Raw genomic sequence first — 23,502 nt, forward strand, 5'->3', positions numbered from 1 at the left:
GAACTACAATGAACCCATACGAATAACAATAAAGGGAGAGAAACTAGGGCAGGTTACAGAATTTAACTACTTAGGTAGCAAAATAACAGCAGATGGAAGGAGCAAAAGTGACATTAAAAACAGAATACAACTTGCCAAAATAGCATTCAATGGAAAAAGAAACTTACTGACGAGTAGAAATGTTAGTTTAGACGTAAGAAAGAGAGTCATGAAAACCTATGTGTGGAGTACAGCCCTTTACGGATGTGAAACTTGGACTAGTGGAAAAGAAGAAAAGAGAAGACTAGAGGCATTCGAAATGTGGTGCTACCGGAGAATGGAAAAAATCAGCTGGCGAGACAAGGCTACAAACGAAGATGTCCTCAGAAGAGTGAAAGAAAACAGATCTCTTTGGCGAAATATACAGAAAAGAAGAATAACCTTCATAGGTCACATTTTACGGCATAACAATTTCATTAAGAGAATATTAGAAGGAATCATTGAAGGAAGAACTCGCCGAGGACGACCTAGATTAAGCTACATTCAACAAGTAATAAATGACATCGGGTGCCAGACCTATGCAGATATGAAGAAGAAAGTTGACAAAAGAACGGAATGGCGTGCTGCTGCCAACCAACCTGTGGGTTGATAACCGAAGAAGAAGAACGCCGTGTGTATATTACTGTCACCTCCCAGACGTTTGGTCGGCATGAATGGCATCTTTGACAATAGCGAGGAGTCGAGCACGAAGAATGCCGGAAAATCTTGTAATCCGAATTCAGTAACGTCAATGGCCTGAAGTCTTGCAGTCTGCACCCCGCGTTTGGTTTTGGCACAGGGATGATCATGCCCTCCAGAAATTCGGGGGGGGGGGGGGGAAGACGGGGGGGGGACGACGACTCGGAAGTCCGGATCCAGGAGTTCACAGCACATCTGCCGCCAAACTTCTCCCGTCAGGTCAGAAAAGGTGCTATAAAATTCAAGCGGAAGACCATCAGGTCCAGGTGATTTGTTTCTCGTACCCCGCGGGAGAGCCATGCGCGTTTCTTCCCACGTGTCGGCCTCCAGGAATGTGGTGTCGCCTTGCGCCCTACCAGAAGGTGGCAGGTTGTGCAGGACGTCCTCAATGTCTTTGTCACGCCGTTGATCTGCTAGATAGAGAGTGCGGTAATAATCTGTGAGGACACGGGATATTGTGGTGTGTGTCTCTGCGCGTTGCCCATCCGCAGAAATAACTGCCGTGATGAGTCGTCTCTTACGTTGTCTCCGTTCTCTGACGATGTGGTAAAGAGAGACACGTTCCTCTGGGATGGAATCTTGCAGTCTCGATCGAACCCGCGTGCCGTCAAATCTGGCAGCCGTAATCTGCAGAAGCCGTGCCTGTGTCCGGTGGACGGCCATTTGGCGCTCTGGCGAAGGTGGTTGAGACGCTAGTTCCCGCAAGACCGTGTAGTAAAACTCAGAGGTGGATCGGAGCCACAGCGCCCTGTCTCGTCCGTATGCCGTGAGAGTGCTACGAAGAGCAGGTTTGGCGCAGTATGTCCACCATCGTGTTGTGGAATCATAGGTATGACGCCGTCGCTCACATTTGTGCCAAGTATCAGTGACGGCTACATGGCAAGCCTCTTCCCGGAGAATGCTAACGTTAAGAGTCCGAGGTCCTCTACTACGGCTCGTCTGTTGTCGTGGCTGCGTCACGGTGCAGATGAAGGCCTGATGGTCTGTGAATGCAGTGGGCCAAAGCTCAGCACCGACAGTTGCTGTCCGAAGACCTCGGGAGACACAAATCCTGTCCAACCTGCTGGCCGAGTGGCTGGTGAAGTGTGTATATCCGCGACGGTCACCGTGGATTAGCGTCCATGTATCATGCAAAGCATGTAGGGCTGGGCATGGGACATGGTGAGGTATCCGATCCTCAGGGCGTAAGACGCTGTTAAAATCGCCGCCCACCACCAGGTGCTCTGTAGCGCCTTGAACAATGGGGCTACCTCAGTGGAGTAATAGAATGTTCGCTTCCGACGCTTCGCAGTACCAGACGGGGCATACAGATTCATAAGACGGACAGCGCCGATGGTGAGCGCAATGCCTTTCGCTGATGGCAAAAACTGAATATCCGTTGGTTCGATGCCATCGTTTTGAGCAGAAGCGCAAAACTATAGACCTATATCTCTGACGTCGATCTGTTGTAGAATTTTAGAACATGTTTTTTGCTCGAGTATCATGTCGTTTTTGGAAACCCAGACTCTACTATGTAGGAATCAACATGGATTCCGGAAACAGCGATCGTGGGAGACCCAACTCGCTTTATTTGTTCATGAGACTCAGAAAATATTAGATACAGGCTCCCAGGTAGATGCTATTTTTCTTGACTTCCGGAAGGCGTTCGATACAGTTCCGCACTGTCGCTTGATAAACAAAGTAAGAGCCTACGGAATATCAGACCAGCTGTGTGGCTGGATTGAAAAGTTTTTAGCAAACAGAACACAGCATGTTGTTATCAATGGAGAGACGTCTACAGACGTTAAGGTAACCTCTGGCGTGCCACAGGGGAGTGTTATGGGACCATTGCTTTTCACAATATATATAAATGACCTAGTAGATAGTGTCGGATGTTCCATGCGGCTTTTCTCGGATGATTCTGTAGTATATAGAGAAGTTGCAGCATTAGAAAATGGTAGCGAAATGCAGGAAGATCTGCAGCGGATAGGCACTTGGTGCAGGGAGTGGCAACTGTCCCTTAACATAGACAAATGTAATGTATTGCGAATACATAGAAAGAAGGATCCTTTATTGTATGATTATATGATAGCGGAACAAACACTGGTAGCAGTTACTTCTGTAAAATATCTGGGAGTATGCGTGCGGAACGATTTGAAGTGGAATGATCATATAAAATTAATTGTTGGTAAGGCGGGTACCAGGTTGAGATTCATTGGGAGAGTGCTTAGAAAAAGTAGTCCATCAACAAAGGAGGTGGCTTACAAAACACTCGTTCGACCTATACTTGAGTATTGCTCATCAGTGTGGGATCCGTACCAGATCGGATTGACGGAGGAGATAGAGAAGATCCGAAGAAGAGCGGCGCGTTTCGTCACAGGGTTATTTGGTAACCGTGATAGCGTTACGGAGATGTTTAATAAACTCAAGTGGCAGACTCTGCAAGAGAGGCGCTCTGCATCGCGGTGTAGCTTGCTTGCCAGGTTTCGAGAGGGTGCGTTTCTGGATGAGGTATTGAATATATTGCTTCCCCCTACTTATACCTCCCGAGGAGATCACGAATGTAAAATTAGAGAGATTAGAGCGCGCACGGAGGCTTTCAGACAGTCGTTCTTCCCGCGAACCATACGCGACTGGAACAGGAAAGGGAGGTAATGACAGTGGCACGTAAAATGCCCTCCGCCAGACACCGTTGGGTGGCTTGCGGAGTATAAATGTAGATGTAGATGTAGATGTATTAGTATAGCCGTACCACCACCACCGTCGGAAGTTGGGTTGATGTATGATGCATATCCATAAACATCCAGGCGCAGATCAGGCCGTACCTCTTGAACAAACACGATATCAATGTCCGCCGCTCGAATCATGTCCTTTAACAACTGAGTTTTTGATTGTAGAGCTAATGCCGTTGGCATTGACTGTACCTATCCGATACACTTAGGTTAGCCGGCCGAAGTGGCCGTGCGGTTAAAGGCGCTGCAGTCTGGAACCGCAAGGCCGCTACAGTCGCAGGTTCGAATCCTGCCTCGGGCATGGATGTTTGTGATGTCCTTAGGTTAGTTAGGTTTAACTAGTTCTAAGTTCTAGGGGACTAATGACCTCAGCAGTTGAGTCCCATAGTGCTCAGAGCCACTTAGGTTATTTGATAACACGATGACGTATCCTGCAGTCTTTTAAGCCTGTATGCGCCACATCGTCCGCCCGACCTTTCCCGTCACCCGCACCGTATATATTATTGATCGGTTGAGAGAAGATGTCCGTCCGACAATCCGCCGGCCGCAGGCATCTGGTTGTCACTTGAGTCTGCTATCATTCTTTCCATCTCCATCTCGGACGCCCAATCACCAAGCTGGAGGTGTGGTGCGTTAGGCCACGCATGACGTTCTTCCGACGACTTAGTCACAGAATCGCCAGGGGGCTCGTCGGTGAGCTGGGCATCGTCAACTTGTCTTTGTCCATGGGCGGACGTTGCCAGCAGCGAACCAGGAACCGTTGGTGTGAGGTCCACAGCCCTGGCCGCAGATGGATTTTCTTCATCCTCCTGCAACGTGTCTACCATCTCTAGAATCATTTCCTGCAGACAGCCTCCTCTTCTTTCGTCGCTTGGGCGGCTTCTGTTTGTGGGAACGCGTATCCGAATCCTGTGGTTCACGACAAACAGTAGGCACCTCCCGCATCTCCGTACCAGAGCTCGAATCGATTTGCTGATGCTCTCCTTCCTCACACGGCTGGGATGAAGACGTGGTCGCTGCTGTCGAACACGACGACGGTTACGATGGAGGCTGCGTCGTCGTGGGCGCAGAAACCGGGCCCGCGTGGGTCGGCACCTGGAACGGAACAACGTCCGCGTCCGACATGTTCCTCGCTGCCTCTACGTACGTAATAGGCATCGTTGTCGGTTGCGATGTAGGCGTAGTGTCTGCGCGTGGTATCTGGACTAGGCGTCGCTGCAGGCATTCAGAGCGTACATGCCCTTCCTGCCCGCACCCTGAATAATTCCGCTGTTGACTGTCATAAATGACGATCGCTCTACAGCCACCAACGGTCACGTACGATGGGATGTGTTTACGCAGCTCGATTCGCACCTGCAGGCCGCGGTGGTCTAGCGGTTCTAGGCGCTCAGTCCGGAACCGCGCGACTGCTACGGTCGCAGGTTCGAATCCTGCCTCGGGCATGGATGTGTGTGATGTCCTTAGGTTAGTTAGGTTTAAGTAGTTCTAAGTTCTAGGGGACTGATGACCACAGATGTTTAGTCCCATAGTGCTCAGAGCCATTTGAAACATTTGATTCGCACCTGACGCACTCCATTCAGTACAGGATACGTCTCAAACGTATGCCACTTTTCTTCCACGTGACTGAGTACTTCCCCGTAATGCCGCAGCGCGTTCACGACAAGCGTGGCCGGTACTTCGAAAGGCAGTTCGAAGATTCGTATGTTTCGAACGCCGAGTCCTGCATGGTCGACAGTCACTACACCCACGTTGCCGCCCAATGGTGAAAACGATATCCATCGGTTGAACATCGAAGAAGTCGTTCACACACTGTTTCATCTACAAGTTTCAGGTAAACTGTACTAGAGATGAACGGAAGATGTATACCGATAAGTTCCTGTGGATCGACGTTCATTACTTCACGCAGGAAACGCTCTACTTCGTATGCCTTAGGTCGTGCGTACTGGGGATCAAACGTTACTTTAATCGTGGCCTTTCTATAAGAAAGCGCCATCGTCGTTCTATGTGATCTGTTTACACTGCAATACTACTACCCGCGCGAGTTAATACGGCCCGCTTGCGGAGCGCCGCACAGAGACCCGCGCGCGTCCGCTTCACAATACGGCTGAGAGCCGACTGCTCCGCACAGAAGAAGATGGCCAAATGGCCGGTGAGTCTTAACTGTTCCACGTCAGAGACAGAAAAATGCCTCAGATCATGGCTAATGACCATAGACCAAAAATTACAAAATCTAAGTATTCCGTTTCTCGTATTTATACTGATTTTTATGTGTTCCTCCCAATTAAAACTCGCTTCGTACTGAAATGATAATTAAATAGACACCCTAGCTGCAAACAGGCGTTGATATACTTCACTGGGGACATGTTGAAAATGTGTGCCCCGACCGGGACTCGAACCCGGGATCTCCTGCTTACATGGCAGACGCTCTATCCATCTGAGCCACCGAGGGCACAGAGAATAGTGCGTCTGCAGGGACTTACCCCGTGCACGCTCCCCGTGAGATCCCCATTCCCAACATGTCCACACCACTACATTCGTAGTGCGCCTAATAGATGTTTGCCCATCATACTCATTACTCGTGGCAGATTAATCTACCAAGTCCCGTACGAGTTCGGGCATAGCGTGTGCGTTCACACAAGAAGGTCAATGGCCGGGAAGCCATATTTTAACTATATATGACGGTAGTATCTGTTCCCGAAAGAACACATACCGTGGATGACCATGCAGCTCTCACGGGGAGCGTGCAAGGGATAAGTCCCTGCAGACGCACTATCCTCTGTGCCCTCGGTGGCTCAGATGGATAGAGCGTCTGCCATGTAAGCAGGAGATCCCGGGTTCGAGTCCCGGTCGGGGCACACATTTTCAACATGTCCCCAGTGAAGTATATCAACGCCTGTTTGCAGCTAGGGTGTCTATTTAATTATCATTTCATTTCTAGCAAAGCTGCATGGTCATCCACGGTATGTGTTCTTTCGGGAACAGATACTACCGTCATATATCGCTTCGTACTCCTAAATATTTGAGAAGTTTTACGAGTTCCCGATATTTACCATTTATCGCTTGATCGAATTCTTTCTAGATTCACAACAATGAATTCTGTCAATGTATCTTGGAGCATTAGGATATATATATGTTACCTTTATCTATCTGATTCAGCAACCCTACGATGTCGATGTTGCGTCTCTAGAGAATTTGGTCAGGAGATGCTGCTATTTCTAACGCATTTTTGTTTTTATCTGTATGACCTATTTTTTTTATTTTGGCAGCTCTCGTACCTTCAGATATATTCTGCAAGATCTCGTTTCAAATTGACCACATTCTGTATTTCTTTACACATTGCTTTGTGCAACTTACCAACTGGCACCACCTATGGTGACTCACTTATCTCTGGTTCCGCGAGTCTATCTTGAGAACTGACAGTGTTCACTGTCTTCTTATTTGGCCTGTATGTCTCTTACACTCAACAATGCATTAGCAACTCTGTAACTTTTCTATTTTTGTACACAGTATCATAATCGAATTGTTCAAGCTCCAGTCAGGACAACATATTGCCATGCTTGCTATCCATTTTAGTGACTTATGATCCACACATATAGTAACGTTTCTCCTGAAAGTACATGATCTGAAATGCTTAACAGAACGGACTATACCCAACAGCTCCAATTCTATCACCCTGAAACTTTGCTCCACATTATTAAGAGTTCTGGGACTATAAGAAAATGGCAGGTCATTTCCTACTTTGCCTTGGCTCTGCACATCTCCTACTGAATCCAGGCAAGCATCAGCGGTTATAATGAACTGTTGTGTGAAATCCAGTTACTGCAATGCGTGTGGTTTTGTTATCTTCTCTTTTAACTTCTGAAATGGATGGTTGTCACATGGTTCAACGTTTTCTCCTTTCCTTAGTAGTTCATGCAGTAATCTAGCTCTCTTGCTGAAACCATTTATGAACCATCGGTAATATCCAATTAACCCAAGAAACGACTTTAACTGTTTTGTTGTATGCGGTTGCGGGTAGTCTTCATAACACTAACCTTCTTTGGGTCTGGTGTTACGCCATCTGTAGACAACATATACCCCAAGTAAGTTATTTTATTGTGCAAGAACTCTCATTTATCAATTTGTAATTTCAAATTAAGGAGCCTCAGTTTTTCAAATGATTCTCTCAACTTATCATTATGCTCCTCTAGCGAATGCCCAAAAACGACAACTTTATGTAAGTAAATGAACCATTTACCAAATTACAAACCCATCATGAGTGAATTCATTAATATTTGGAACATAATGGTCCTTAATAACCTGGGCATACGTTTTTTCTCCTAATGCCCGTAAGCTGTACTGAAAGCCGTTTTTTGTCGGTCCTTCTCATCTAGTAATACGTGATGGTATCACTTCGCTACATATTATATCTAGAAACACTTTGCTTTCCCTAAATTATTTAGAATTTCATTTATTTGTGAACGAGGGAAGACTGTTGATGTAGCATTCATTTAAGCATTGTTAAATAGGCACATTTGTGTTAACTACTAACGTCCATTTTGGTCAGGATAGATATAATTTGGAAGTTCCTCTTATTAAATAGAGCTGTCAGTTTATAGATTAGGATCTCGCTTCTCCACCTTCCCCTGAGGTAAGTACAGACGCTAAATCTCGCATGGCGGATTTCCTACAGCATCACAGAAATATCTGAAGTGCGGTTATCTCCCTTAACGCCCTTTTGTAGCAGTGTAACAGTTGCTACTTCTTCTTTGTCAGAGTGGAAACCCCCTCCCTGAATGTCTTTGCTCAGCGTTCCCAATCGTAGGAGACTGCTGGGTGATCACTCCATGTCAGTGGAAGCTAGCAATCATGTACTTGCAGCATGCCTGATAAAATTGTATCACGGGAAACTGACTCATCATTTAAGGTATCATGTGTCTTCAGCGGTTGCGTCTCCTGGCCGCAGCCAGCTTACTCCAGGCATGAAACTGTACTCGGTGGGCCGGCCGGTGTGGCCGAGCGGTTCTAGGCGCTACAGTCTGGAACCGCGCGACCGCTACTGTCGCAGGTTCGAATCCTGCCTCGGGCATGGATGTGTGTGATGTCCTTAGGTTAGTTAGGTCTAAGTAGTTCTAAGTTCTAGGGGACTGATGACCACAGCAGTTAAGTCCCATAGTGCTCAGAGCCTTTTTTTTGTACTCGGTGGGACGCGCAGAAACAGCAATTGCGTTTCTGCTATTTGTTCACGCATGTCAGTAAGCGCTTCTGGTTTCTTCACTTGGTTTCTTCCATATTAACAGCGGCGGCTGTTATCACAGATTATAACGTAGTAATGATTTACAATGTTGCTGATACTATGATCCCAGTCCTCACAGACATCTTCAATCTCTCTATTGTTACTTGTAAATATACTACTGAATGGAAGCAAACCTTAATTCAGCCAATATCCAAGAGCCCAAGAGCCTACTTTCTGCTTCCTGAACTGGAATGGGGGGGGGGGGGGGGGGGGAGTTGGAAAACTTTTCAGACTTTCGTCTCCAGCCAGCTCTGTGACAGAAGTTTAGTATATTAGTATATTTTCTTATTCTGTTTTTAAGTGACACCATTCACTTGTTGTATGCTTAAATCTTTTTTGGAATTTGCAAAAATACGCTAGAAATGCAAAGATTCTCCAAATGTGAAAGATGTTCCAAGGCACAAGATGGTCATATACCAAGGAACAACTCTTCTACTGAAATTTAAAAGTGTTGCAGTCGAGAAAAGCCTATCAATTCTGCTTTTAATAGTCTATAGGTTATATTACGCTGAGGAGCCAAAGAAACTGGTACGCCTGCCTAATATTGTGCAGCGCCCCTGCGAGCAGCCAGAAATTCTACAACACGACGTGGCGTGGACTCGACTAATGTTTGAGATAGTGCTTGAGGGAATTGACACAGTGAATCCGTAAGAAGACAAGGGGGCGGAGATCTCTTCTCAACAGCACGTTGCAAGGCATCCCAGATATGCTCAATAATGTTCATGTCCGAGGAGTTTTCTGGCCACTTCGAAGAGTGTTCCTGGAGTTACTCTGCAGCAATTGTGGATGTGTGGAGTGTCGCATTATCCTGCTGGAATGTCCCAAGTCCATCGGAATGCACAATAGACATGAATGGATGCATATGATCAGACAGGATGCTTACATACGTGTCACCTGTCAGAGTCGTATGTAGACGCATCAGGGGTCCCGTATCACTCCACCTGCACACGCCCCACACCATTACAGAGCCTCCACCAGCTTGAACAGTTCCCTGCTGACATGCAGGGTCCATGGATTCATGAGCTTGTCTCCATACCCGTACCCGTCCATCCGCTCGATACAATTCGAAACAAGACTCGTCCGACCAGGCAACATGTTTCTAGTCATCAACAGTCCAATGTCGGTGTTGACGGGTCCAGGCGAGGCGTAAAGCGTTGTGTCGTACAGGGATCAACGGTACACGAGTGGGCCTTCGGCTCCGAAAACCCATATCGACGATGTTTCGTTGAATGGTTCACACGCTGACACTTGCTGATGGCCCAGCATTGAAATCTGCAGCAATTTGCGGAAGGGTTGCACTTCTGTTCACGTTGAACGTGTTTCTTCACTCGTCGTTGCTCCCGTTATGCAGAATATTTTTCCTACCGCAGCGATGTCGGTGATTTGATGTTTTACCGGATTCCTGATATTCACGGTACACTCGTGAAATGGTCGTACTGGAAAATCCAGACTTGATTGCTACCTCGCAGATGCTGGATCCCACCGCTCGTGCATCAACTATAACACCACGTCCAAACTCACTTAAGTCTTGATAACCTGCCACTATAGCAGCAATAATCGATCTAACAACTGCGTCAGACACTTGTCTTATATAGGTGTTGCCGGCCGCAGAGTCGAATTCTGTCTGTTTACACATCTCTGTATTTGAATACGCATGGCTATAGCAGCTTCTTTGGCGTTTCAGTGTATTACTCTACACTATACCAGTTATCAGTAAGTGAATGCAAATTAAGTAGAAGTAATATCAGAAACCAGCTATAAGTTAAAGACATTTTAAATTAAAAGCTATTGAAAACTGGAGTACACTTTCATTTTAAAGACAGGTAAATTTGTTAAATCATTAAAGAAACTCAGTTCATTTGCTAATATCACATAGTCTCTGACAGAAGATCCATTCCGTTTCAGTGTACAAGACAGTGCATCACGGAGGAAATACGGCTTAGCGATCCAAGCGTTATATAATGGAAAATCTAGGGCGGAATAATAACAGTACTATGGAAAGGACAGATTGCTACTCACCACATAGCGGAGATGCTGAGTCGCAGACAGGCACAGGAAAAAGCCTAATAAACGCACTAGCTTTCGGCCAGAAGGCCTTCTTCCGAAACAGACAATCACCGTCTCTGGCCAGACCGGACTGACGTCGGCAGCCAGAGACGGTGATCATGCTGTGCGAGCTGCGTTTGTTTGAATATTTTTGTGTATGTTGTCTGTTTCGGAAGAAGGCCTTCTGGCCGAAAGCTAGCGTGATTATTAGGCTTTTTCCTGTGCCTGTCTGCGACTCAGCATCTCCGCTACATGGTGGGTAGCAATCTACACTTTTCATATTGTTGTCAAGCGTTATCAAGGATGTAAATTTTAAGTTGACAGACCAGAATAACTCGAAAAATAAGCTTCACCCAAAAAAATGTGTAGAATCCAAAGTTGATTATTTTCGAGGGGGACATCTCCTGGTGCTAAAATTAGCCCGCCACCCCAGCCCCCTGAGGGTGGGGCGGGAGGCAACTTTCAAATTTCAAATGGGAACCCCCATTTTTCATTGAAGAATCAGATTCTGCACAAAAAACTAATTTTATTCTTGGTGCCGGCCAGTGTGACCGAGCAGTTCTAGGCGCTTCAGTCTGGAACCGCGCGACCGCAGGCTCGAATCCTGCCTCGGGCATGGATGTGTGTGATGTCCTTAGGTTAGTTAGGTTTAAGTAGTTCTAAGTTCTAAGGGACTGATGACCTCAGATGTTAAGTCCCGTAGTGCTCAGAGCCATTTGAACCATTTTGATTCTTGGTAGTTGCCGCTGTAATTAAAGAAAGTTCATGTTCTTATTTTTGCGTGGAAAATGGTTCCATATAAATAAAAAGTAGGATGTTTGGTTAGTTAGTTAGCTAGTCACATGATTTGTTTGATAACTAAAAGTTGTGTGGCCTCATGACCACGAAACAAACAAAAGTTATCTGAATCTGCGGAAAAGTATTTGAGTCAACATTTGTAAAACTCTTAATTCCTTTCTCTCAAACTCCACCCTATGGGGAGAGAGGGAGAGTTTTAGTTTTAGCGAATCAAAATTTTCGAAGTAAATAAGTATTTGTTATTTATCCGTAACCATTTTCCACGCAAAAATGAGAACATGGATTTTCTTGAATTACATTACTACCAAGAATCAAAACAAACGTTTAAGACAAAATGAACGTAGCTTTTTATCGTAGAATCTGATTCTGCAATAAAAAATGGGGGTTCACATTTGAAATTTTAAAGTTGCCTCCCTCCCCAACCTCCAGGGAGCTGGGGGGTGGCGGGCTAGTTTTAGCACCAGCAGATGTACCCCTCGAAAATAATCAACTTTGGAGTCTACATATTTTTCGTGTGAAGCTTATTTTTCGAGTTATTTTGGTTAGTCAACTTAAAATCTACAACCTGTATAGCTAGTTTTGAAACTATATGGAATATTACTCACCATAAAATTGTGTAAATGAAGAGTTAACAGTACCTTCCAAGCACCTTTAATATTTCATGCAGCACTCAAATGTGTGAAACTAAAAATAGTTACAAATGCTGCACAAAACGCAACCTCATACCTCAGAACAAAAACAGTACAAAATGCCAGAAACAGCTTATAGCAATCTCTAGTGTCCATTCATTCATGCGATTCTAAAACTGGTCACTAGATTGAAACATTGACTAGGTAATTTAATGTGTTCCTCGGTCGCTATCATCAAGATTCATCACTCTTTCCACACTAAGAGCTATCCGGTTTCAGTGTGTTTGCACTAAACTTACGATTTCTTGAATTTAGTGCAGTACAAATCACCCATGACGTTCCGCTAGAAGTACACTACTGGCCATTAAAATTGCTACACCAAGAAGAAATGCAGATGGTAAACGGGTATTCATTGGACAAATACATTATACTAGAACTGACATGTGATTACATTTTCACGCAATTTGGGTGCATAGATCCTGAGAAATCAGTACCCAGAACAACCACCTCTGGCCGTAATAACGGCCTTGATACGCCTGGGCATTGAGTCAAACAGAGCTTCGATGGTGTGTACAGGTACAGCTGCCCACGCAGCTTCTACACGATACCACAGTTCATCAAGAGTAGTGACAGGCGTATTGTGACGAGCCAGTTGCTCGGCCACCATTTACCAGACGTTTTCAATTGGTGACAGACCTGGAGACTGTGCTGGCCTGGGCAGCAGTCGAACATTTTCTGTATCCAGAAAGGCCCGTACAGGACCTGCAACATGCGGTCGTGCATTATCCTGCTGTAATGTAGGGTTTCGCAGGGATCGAATGAAGGGTAGAGCCACGGGTCGTAACACATCTGAAATGTAACTTCCACCGTTCAAAGCGCCGTCAGTGCGAACAAGAGATGACTGAGTCGTGTAACAAAATGGCACCCCATACCATCACGCCGGGTGATACGCCAGTATGGCAATGACGAATACACGCTTCCAATGTGCGTTCACCGCGATGTCGCAAAACAAAGATGCGGCCATCGTGATGCTGTAAACAGAGCCTGGAATCATCCGAAAAACGACGTTTTGCCATTCGTGCACCCAGGTTCGTCGTTGAGGACACCATCGCAGGCGCTCCAGTCTGTGATACAGTGTCAAGGGTAATCCCAGCCATGGTCTCCGAGCTGATAGTCCATGCTGCTGCAAACGTCGTCGAACTGTTCGTGCAGATGGTTGTTGTCTTGCAAACGTCCTCGTCTGTTGACTCGGAGATCGAGACGTGGCTGCACGGTCCGTTACAGCCATGAGGATAAGATGCCTGTCATCTCGACTGCTAGTGATCCGAGGCCGTTGGGATATAGCACGGCCTTCCGTATTACCCTCCTGAACCCACCGATTCCATATTCTGCTAACAGTCATTGGATGTCGACCAACGCGAGCAGCAATGTCGCGATACGCTAAACCGCAATCGCGATATGCTACAATCCGACCTTTATCAAAGTTGGAAACGTGATGGTCCGCATTTCTCCTCCTTACACGAGGCATCACAACGTTTCACCAGGCAACGCCGGTTGTGTATGAGAAATCGGTTGGAAACTTTCCTCATGTCAGCACACTGTAGGTGTCGCCACCGGCGCCAACCTTGTGTGAATGATCTGAAATGCTAAGCATTTGCATATCACAGCATCTTATTCCTGTTGGCTAAATTTCGCGTCTGTAGCACATCATCTTCGTGGTGTAGAAATTTTAATGGCCAGTAGTGTACTTAGGAATTGACGCCTTATTCCAATCTGTTAGGTGCACATAGTCACAGACTAATTAACCAAGCCCAGCGAAGCAGAAGAGCTAGACATGTAGGTAGGTGAAAACACAGCAGAACGATCTCTTGTTCACAGGTACGATGGGCGTTACAGCGGAAGATGAAGTTTGTCCAAAGAAAGAAGAACGTGTGCAGAAGGAGAACGAAGGCGGCGCTCAGGCGGAACAGCTGGACGTCCCACAGCCCGGAGTTCTGAAGCTGGAGAAGATGCGCATCGTGACTCCAGACTACGTCCGTGAGATCACCGTGCCCAGGGCCAAGAGCTCCCCCGAGGCGCCGCTGATGCATGCTGGAGACTTCCAGAGGCTGCGGGCCCAGGCCAAGGTATGTCTGCCATCTGCAGAGGCAGGAATACATGAATTGTTTCGTTATTTAGGAATGACACAAGGTTTTCGTTGGAAAAAAGACACTGGTTTATTATAAGTCTACAGAATAACGCTTAACAACGATAATAAATTTCCTTTGCGGCAAAGAAAGCAAGACAATCCGTGTCTGGTAAGACACAGATAGCTAAATTTCAGTGAAGTTATTAAATAAAACTGTTCACAATGCAAAATTTAAACACGTATACGGTTGTAGGTGCTGACGCTCGAGGAGAGGAAGGCGCTGTTGGACGAGAAGGAACAGATGAAGGAGAAACTGCTGAACGAGAGCCAGGCGAGGAAGGACCAGATGAAGGAGTGGGAGCAGCAGCGCCAGCAGGACCGCAGGCTCAACGATGTAAGTCTGCTGAGTTTGCAAGAGTACTCGACATGTCGTTTAAAAACAACAAAAAACATAATTCATGAATCCAGAATGAGATTTCTGGAAACGTCCCCCAGGCTGTGGCTAAGCCATGTCTCCGCAATATCCTTTCTTTCAGGAGTGCTAGTTCTGCAAGGTTCGCAGGAGAGCTTCTGTAAAGTTTGGAAGGTAGGAGACGAGGTACTGGCAGAAGTAAGGCTGTGAGGACGAGGCGTGAGTCGTGCTTGGGTTGCTCAGTTGGTAGAGCACTTGCCCGCGAACGGCAAAGGTCCCGAGTTCGAGTCTCCGTCCGGCACACAGTTTTAATCTTCCAGGAAGTTTCATATCAGCGCACATTCCGCTGCAGAGTGAAAATCTCATTCTGGAAACATCCCCCAGGCTGTGGCTAAGCCATGTCTCCGCAATATCCTTTCTTTCAGGAGTGCTAGCTCTGCAAGGTTCGCAGGAGAGCTTCTGTAATGTTTGGAAGGTAGGAGACGAGGTACTGGCAGAAGTAAGGCTGTGAGGACGGGGCGTGAGTCGTGCTTGGGTAGGTCAGTTTGTAGAGCACTTGCCCGCGAAAGGCAAAAGTCCCGAGTTCGAGTCTCGGTCCGGCACACAGTTTTAATCTGCCAGGAAGTTTCAACATAATTCATGTATATTTGTATGTAAACGTATGCAAATTTAGAGCTTGGTTTCACAAACTTGGAATAGGCACTAGGCAGTGGTCTAGTAGAAGCCATCCCGGCGCTGGCCTGAAATAATTTAGGGAAACCACGAAAAACCGAAATCAGGATAGTCCGATGCAGATTGAAGTCTCCACCCTCCCAAATACAAATCCAGTCTGTTTGAAACAGCGCAACTTCAGACGGCTTATCCCTTGTTCGAGGGTAATCCCAAAAGTAAGGTCTCCTAGTTTTAATAAGTACATAGACCTGTTCATTTCTACAATGGTTTACATCAGTTTACAACCTGAACATTTAGCTATTCTTCGACATAATCACCATTGCTGTCGATGCATTTTTTGTAGACGCTGTGGCAGTTTTTGTATGCCCATGTCATACCAGCTCGCCGCCATGCTGTTCAGAAGGTTATGAAACTCTTCTTTCACCTCGTCGTCGGAGCTGAATCGCTTTCCGGCCAAATGTTCTTTTAACCTAGGGAACAGGTAATAGTCACTTGGCGCCAAGTCAGGACTATAGGGTGGATGGGTGATTATGTTCCACTGAAACTGTAGCAGGAGAGCAACGGTTTGCCGAGCGATGTGTGGGCGAGCGTTGTCATGGAGAATATGTACGCCCTTGCTCAACATTCCTCTCCTCCGGTTCTGAATTGCCCGCTTGATTTTTGTCAGAGTCTCACAGTACCTGTCAGCGTTAATTGTGGTCCCAGTGGGCATAAAGTCGACCAACAATACCATTTTCCGATCCCAAAAAACGGTTGTCATGACTTTACCGGCTGACTGTGTTTGTTTGAATTTCCGCGGCTTTGGCGAAGAAGGATGCGGCCACTGGCGTGATTGTTGCTTGGTCTCAGGTGTAAAGTGGTATGCCCAGGTTTCGTCACCCGTCACAATTGTGTCCAGAAAGTTGTCCTGTTCGGCTGCAAGGCGATGAAGAAATGCGCGGGAAGCATCAACTCATTGCCGCATGTGGTCCTCATGTGGTCCTCATTCAGCATGCGCGGCACCCATCTTGCGTGCACCTTCCGGTAGTTCAATGTTTCCGTTAAAATTCTGTGAGCGGTGCTTCGGGAAACCTCAGAAACCAACGTGCATAGATCATCCAGGGTGATCCGCTGATCTTCACGCATGCTTTGCTCAACCTTCAACACTGTCTCCTCAGAAATTAACGCTCTCCCGCTCCTTTGTTCGTCGTGAATTTCAGTCCGACCAGCTGCAAACTCTCTGCTCCACTTACGAACATTTTTGACATCCATGCAAGACTCACCATACACTTCCGTCAATTGGTGATAGATTTCAATCGGCGCAGTGCCCTATGCGTTCAAAAACCGAATAACTGCGCGCAATTCGCACTTGGCGGTAACATCCCACAGGAGCTCCATTCTAAACGGCTGCCAACCCAAGACTGAGCGCCTCAGCGCGGCGTGTGCATGTTTACACACAGCGCGTGAAGCTCTCTTCATAACAGTGTGACCAACTGTCACACAAACAGAGTTCTGTACTTATAAAAAATTGGGAGACCTTACTTTTGGGATTACCCTCGTATATAAAACTGTATTACTAAGAAGTTATTTACTAATGTAGACAGCTAATGCTACAATTTTCTCAATACCGGTCACCGCACACAGCCTATATAGACACATTATTTCATAATATATTCTACAAACACTCATCAGCTGACATCAGGGTCACGGTGAAGATGCCTGAATTTCATTTTGCGTACCGGAAATTCCCATTTGCTCGCCTAAGCAAATGAGTCAGCATACCTACAAAGCATAGAGATATTTGGCTCAGAAAGAGGGTAAAATCGTAGTACTATACAGAGCTTTAGTGTCAGGTTTCCAAGAGAAGAAAAAAGAATATTATAATACCTTCCTCTAGAATAGTATAGTGGTGAAAGTGTGTTGTGAAATGATGGAGATGTTTTATTATTATAACCTACTTGTGTTACGTTTTTTTTTACCAAACACTTATTCTGTTTAACCTAACTAATCCTTAATTGCACAGAACGTATTACTTGAGAGGGACATTTAACCGCCTCTTTAAATAAGTCTGTTTCAATAACCTCTTTTATCTCCTTCAACAACTTACTGCGCAATTTTATTCCTTTATAAAAAAGCTCTTTTGCTTTTTGTGTTAATTCTTTTTTGGGAAATGTAATTTCAGACTAGATTTTGTTCCATTATCATGGAGAGAGCCGTTTGTGAAGTAATTATTTTCGATGTGTATAACTGGCAAATATTCTCATACAGTGTATTTAAAATCCTTATTGCTTTAAACAAATCTATACGATGAGCCTGACTGCTATTTTTAGTTATTATTCCTGTGGACCTTTCCAGTAGTTTGAAAAGTCTCTACACATTTTTTTGCATTTGTTACCTAGGAAAGAATTCTACAGCTAAGAAATGAGTGTACATATGAATAGTATGTAACTAAAAGACACTGGCTGTTACACACTGATGACGGGACTCTGATGATTAAGAGTATTCGCATAGTTAGAATGATACTAGTAGCTTGTTTAATTAACAATTCTGGTATTCACATTTGTGCAACTATTGATGACTCCATAGACATACAACCTACGACAAATAAGTCTGATGACTGAGGTCGCAGAATTGTAGCTGTCATCGCAGTTTCATACAGTAGCTCTGCAATCTGGTCCAAGAACCCACACATTGCTGCCAGCCGATAATAATTTCATCTTTTATATAGGGTCGATCGACACTGTTGGGGGAATGTATGAATGGCTCCATGCGAATTTTTATTTTTCCACGAGTGTAAGGAAAATTTTGAACCCATTTCTCATAATTCCTCCATATAAATTGTCACCACATAGCCCAAATTAAATGATGACTAACTAGCATAACTTAGGTAAACTTTGTGACAGCAGAGGTCTTATTTGAAACAATTAAAAAGACATTTCTCTGTTCCTAAGAGGAAGATGGTTCTTGATAATGCTAGTAAGGACTGGATGAATGTTCTCTCTGTGGAAGATAGGAACACAAGCGATCAGCTTGATGTAACATATTCGTACGACTGTGGTAAACGTGGGACTTAATAGGGTCTCAGATGGTCATGCGAACTAGGGTTTTACTCGCTTTAACACTAGTTCTCTGTGTGCTATACGACACCTGACATGAGTTTGTTGTCGTCGTTGTGGTTTTTGTTGTTCTTGGGGTCTTCAGTCTGAAGACTCGTTTGATGCTGTTCTCCACACTAATCTATCCTGTTCAAGCATCTTCATCCCCGCATATCTACTGCAATCTTTTTTCATTGTCACCTACTCACTGTAGTCAAGCCTACTCACTGTAGTCAAGCCTTAGACTCCCTCTACAATTTTTACCATCCCCGCTTCCCTCCTGATGCCTCAGTTTCCTATCAATCACCCCTTCTATTAGTTAAGTTGTGCCGTAAATATATTTTTCCCCAATTCGGTTAAGTAACTTGTCATTAGTTACACGCTCTACGCATCTAATTTTCAGCATCCTCTCACAACATCACATTTCAAAAGCTTTTATTCTATTTTTGTCTCAAATGTTTTACGCCCATGTTTCACCTCTTTCAAGACTACAATCCAGACAAATACCTTCAGGAAAGATGTATTATTTTTATTTGATATTAGGAAATTACTTTCCTTCAGAAATGCTTCTCTCATTGCCACCAGTCTGTATTGCACGTCTTCTCTGCTTGGGACATCGTCAGTTATTTTTCTCCAATTTTAGTGTCTCATTTTCTAATCTAATTCCCTCAGCATTGCCTGATTTAATTCAACTACATTCCATTACTCTTCTTTTACTTTTTTGTGTCTGTTTCATATTTCAAGACACTATTCATTCTGATCACCTGTTCTTCCAAGTGATGTGCCGTCTCTGTTAGAATTACAACGCATCGGCAAGTCTCGAAGTTTTTTCTTCAGTCAACATCGACTTCCTTTTCAAACTTCTCTTTGGTCTCTCCTTAGGTCGCTCAGTGTACAGACAAAATAGCATGGAGAATTGGCTGTAACCCAAGCTCACTTATTTCTCAAATACAGCTTCCCTTTCACGTCCGTCGACACTTATGACTCAGATACAGTCTCATTTCTGTCCAAGTTGTAGATAACCTTTCGCAACCTGTGTTTTATCCCTCCTATTTTCATAGTTTCAAAGATCGTATCCAGTCAACATTGTCAGCAACTTTTTCTAAACCTACAAATGCTATAAATCTTCTATTATGGTAGTCATATAACTCTGAAACGAATCGCGCAGCTCTTTCCTGAAAATTTTCAGTATCTGCAGTCAGCTATAAACAGATTTCCAAACAGATAAGCCGCACACAAGAATGTACGGATGATAAGCTAGCAAGGTACCGGTACTTCTTTCGCCAACGAAAGTTATACCTCTCTAGGAGTTCTCTCAACAATTAGTATACTGGCATTTCACATTGTCGCTTCACATTTTATTGTACCAATGAGGTACGCTGAAGCACTTAAGCTCTGTTCCTATCTCTAGTATCTCAAACCTGATGTTGAAAACAAGGAAAATAAGTTCCTCTGAAAGAATCAGAAAGGATTCATGAAAAAAAAGACTGTTGTGTGTATTTTCATACACGATATGTGTATTTTCATACACGATATCTCGCAAGCAGGAGATGCAACTCAGCAGGTAGATTTTCGTCTACCTGGTTTCCGAAAGGCATCCTGGGCTGTAATACATCGTCGACTGCGTACCAATATGTGGCCACACGGAATGTCTTTGAAAATATGTGACTGCATCATCGAATTTTAGAACACAGTGTAGAAAGTAATTCAGGCATTGCAATGGGGCACATTTACGCGTTTCTGTTGGGGCGCGTTTACGCACTATTTTGTATTTCCATCCTAACTGATAACCCAGTCAAGGAAGCTTTAAGACAACAGCGGTTGGAAACGTAATCTAAAAAAAATTAAGGCACAGTAGAATAAATTGCTAAAAAAACTGTTTGCACCTAACGAATCTCTAGCAGAAAAAATCAATTCTACGAGAGCAAGAACTGATAAGGTCGAGAAATTGCTAAAAGCAAGAACAACGGAAGATGTGGACAGGCTCTCTTGTGGTGTCATCGTTGGTGTTTTGCCAATGGGCAGGTTTTCACATAGTAGCTCTCTATGCTCTCTTGTCTTCTGATATCCTCTTTATGTCCCGTAATTTCTGCTTTCCTTTACGTCGTCTATCATCTTGCATCTTCTCCTTCCTCTCTGTCTCCCGTCATAAACTAGTCCTTCTAAAGCGTCTGTTAAAAGGAATCCCATCTCAATGAATGTCCCATCCAGTTCTTCTTCCTTTCTCTAACAACTATTAGTAGTCTTGTGAAGTGGATGGAAATTGCCTTGTATTTACTGCTTGAAACGATACGACCAAACCAACAGGAAACCAAGAGTGGGTTCCCTGGTTAAGATGTAAAATTTGGGCTCACGACGATTGTGCCACAGTAAACACTTTATTTTTTGTGTGGATGAATTCCAACTCGGACAGTGATGATTAATAGGCCTTTAATTAACATTCAAACTTCTATGTAATCCATATTATGCTAACTTCAGGGGCAGTGATGAGTACTAAGTCTAGTCATATTTACAGAGAACTTGGTAGTATGATACCACTTATCAGTATGACGTCACGCCCCATCTGGCCTCAACGCATTCACTGGTTCGGTTAGAAAGGGTGTCATTGAGCTGTGCATCCTCCCCTGAGACGAACTGCTCCGCAACTGTTGTAACTAGTTCTTGATGTCCTGATTACTGGCAAGCGGGCGGAGATGGTCCCACACGTTTGTATCGGGCACAGATCCGTGGATTTTGGTAGTCATGGTAGAGCCTCACCATCATGCAGACAGTTCGTAGAAACATGTGTCACGTGAAAAACGCCACGACGATACTGTCGAATGAGAGGGAACACACGAGACCGCGGGATCTTTGTGAAACTCTCTTGTGCCATCAGAGTTCCCTCAGTCACTACCAACTGTGTCCTGAAGCCATACACGACGACTCCCAACACCAACACACCATGAGGAACAACGCCGTGCCTCTCCCAAAAGATTGTAAGAATGGGACTTCTCCCCAGATCGCTGCCATACTGACCGACGTGGTCATCTGGGGTAGAGTAGAATCGCAGTTCATCGCTGTACACAATGCGCAGTCAGTCATCAACTGTGAATGCTTCTCGGTCGCGGAACCACTCTAAACACAACTGGGCGAAGTGGTGCAATGGTTAGCACACTGGACTCACATTCGGGAGGACAACGGGCCAAACCCATGTCCGACCATCCTGATTTAGGTTTTTTCGTGATTTCCCTAAGTCGCTTCAGGCAAATCCCGGAATGGTTCCTTTGAAAGGGCACGGCCGATCTCCTTCCCCATCCTTCCCTAATCCGATGGGACCCATGACCTCGCTGTTTGGCCCCTCCCCTAAATCAACCATCTAGCTCCAAACACAGCAGTTTGTATTGTAGTGTAAACGGCAGCTCATGCTTGAGACTGTAATTTCCGAGTCACTCTACTCCTAATCTCTGATCAATAGTGCAGGCTGACGGAGAACGTTACAGGGAGTCTATTACTTATCAGAATGAGATTTTCACTCTGCAGCGGAGTGTGCGCTGATGTCAAACTTCTTGGCAGATTAAAACTGTGTGCCGGACCGAGGCTCGAACTCGGGACCTTTGCCTTTCGCGGGCAAGGTAGAGCACTTGCCGGCGAAAGGCTAAGGTCCCGATTTCGAGTCTCGGTCCGGCACACAGTTTTAATCTGCCAGGAAGTTTCAGTCTATTACTTGTTCACGGTGACGGGTGCAGATGTGAAGCGATTACGATTTGCTTGGTGCACAATACAATATTCCTCCCTAGTCGTGGTCACACGTGTTCGACCGGAAGCTCGTTGACGAGTATACAATCCAACAGCGAACCCCTGTCACATGCGAATGCCCACAAATCTGGAAATTGCGCGACACGAACTACTGGCCAAACGGAGATCCACAATGAGGCCAGTTTCAAACTGTGTCAGGTGCTAATAACGCAGTGATCATTCAACATCTGATGCTGTTCACGACACTTATATACCTTACCAGAACTCGTAACAACACTAAACTCGAGCCGGCCGCGGTGGTCTAGCGGTTCTAGGCGCGCAGTCCGGAACCGCGCGACTGCTACGGTCGCAGGTTCGAATCCTGCCTCGGGCATGGATGTGTGTGATGTCCTTAGGTTAGTTAGGTTTAAGTAGTTCTAAGTTCTAGGGGACTGATGACCTCAGAAGTTAAGTCCCATAGTGCTCAGAGCCATTTGAACTAAACTCGAACATCATTAACGGACTTATGTGGGCGTTCTAACCGCCACAGAGAATTGCAGCTCTAATCAATTAAATAGTCGCTGATGGTATGTATGTGTACGAAGTTACACTGACATCCAACCACGTCTGGGAATTTCACTTTTTATTCCAGGCTATGAATGATGGATAAATTGGGAAAAGTTGTATTCCACGAAGCTGTACAACTACTGTGCAGCCACCTCGTATATCCGACATACTGATTATAAGAAAAAGGTAAAAGAGATTGAGGCACGTAAACTGGCGTATAAACAGAAATTTTTCCATTGGTACAATGTGTCCTTCGAAATACACTGTATAGTGACTTGGAGACTAAATATGAGAAATTTTTCTTTGTCTTTCTTTTGCTACTCCCTTTATCCCGCATCGTGCGCAGGGTCGGCAGGGTTAAGTACGGAATTGGCATGGTTAATTTCAAGGGGTGGCCGGATGCCCTTCCTGCCGCCACCCCATACCCCCAGGACAGAAGTAGTGTACCCCAGCTGTCTGTGTCTAGTGTAAATCGTAAAATAGTGGGAATGTGTTTCAAATGTCTGCGAGTCGTGTAACTGAGGGGGGACGTAGGGACCAGTCCGGTATTCACCTAGGAGGATGTGGAAAACTGCCTAAAAACCACACCTAGGCTGTCCGGCACACCGGCCGTCGTCGTTAATCCGCCGGGCGGATCCGATCCGGGGCCGGCGCGCCTACCAGAGTCCAGGAAGCAGCGCGTTAGCGCTCTCGGCTACCCTGGCGGGTAAATATGAGAATCTAATACAGGAAATATTCTTCACCTTATGCATACGAAAA

At 45.4% G+C, this 23,502-nt stretch overlaps 1 protein-coding gene and 2 non-coding genes across 3 annotated transcripts in view; 2 read left to right on the forward strand and 1 right to left on the reverse strand.

The window, feature by feature from the left end:
* Positions 1–4,429: 4,429 nt before the first annotated feature.
* LOC126195691 (cilia- and flagella-associated protein 45-like) overlaps positions 4,430–23,502 on the forward strand; it is a 141,965-nt gene continuing 122,892 nt past the window's right edge. The window contains exons 1-3 of the mRNA XM_049934319.1: positions 4,430–4,571; positions 14,055–14,302; positions 14,558–14,698. Coding sequence (XP_049790276.1) covers positions 4,430–4,571; positions 14,055–14,302; positions 14,558–14,698 — 531 coding nt within the window. The remainder of the gene's footprint in view (positions 4,572–14,054; positions 14,303–14,557; positions 14,699–23,502) is intronic.
* Trnat-ugu (transfer RNA threonine (anticodon UGU)) lies at positions 5,804–5,878 on the reverse strand. Its single transcript has one exon. It is a non-coding gene; the product is annotated as a tRNA-Thr (tRNA).
* Trnat-ugu (transfer RNA threonine (anticodon UGU)) lies at positions 6,209–6,283 on the forward strand. The gene has a single exon. It is a non-coding gene; the product is annotated as a tRNA-Thr (tRNA).

This window comes from Schistocerca nitens, chromosome 7 (assembly GCF_023898315.1).
Source record: "Schistocerca nitens isolate TAMUIC-IGC-003100 chromosome 7, iqSchNite1.1, whole genome shotgun sequence".
Classification (NCBI taxonomy): Eukaryota; Metazoa; Arthropoda; class Insecta; order Orthoptera; family Acrididae; genus Schistocerca; species Schistocerca nitens.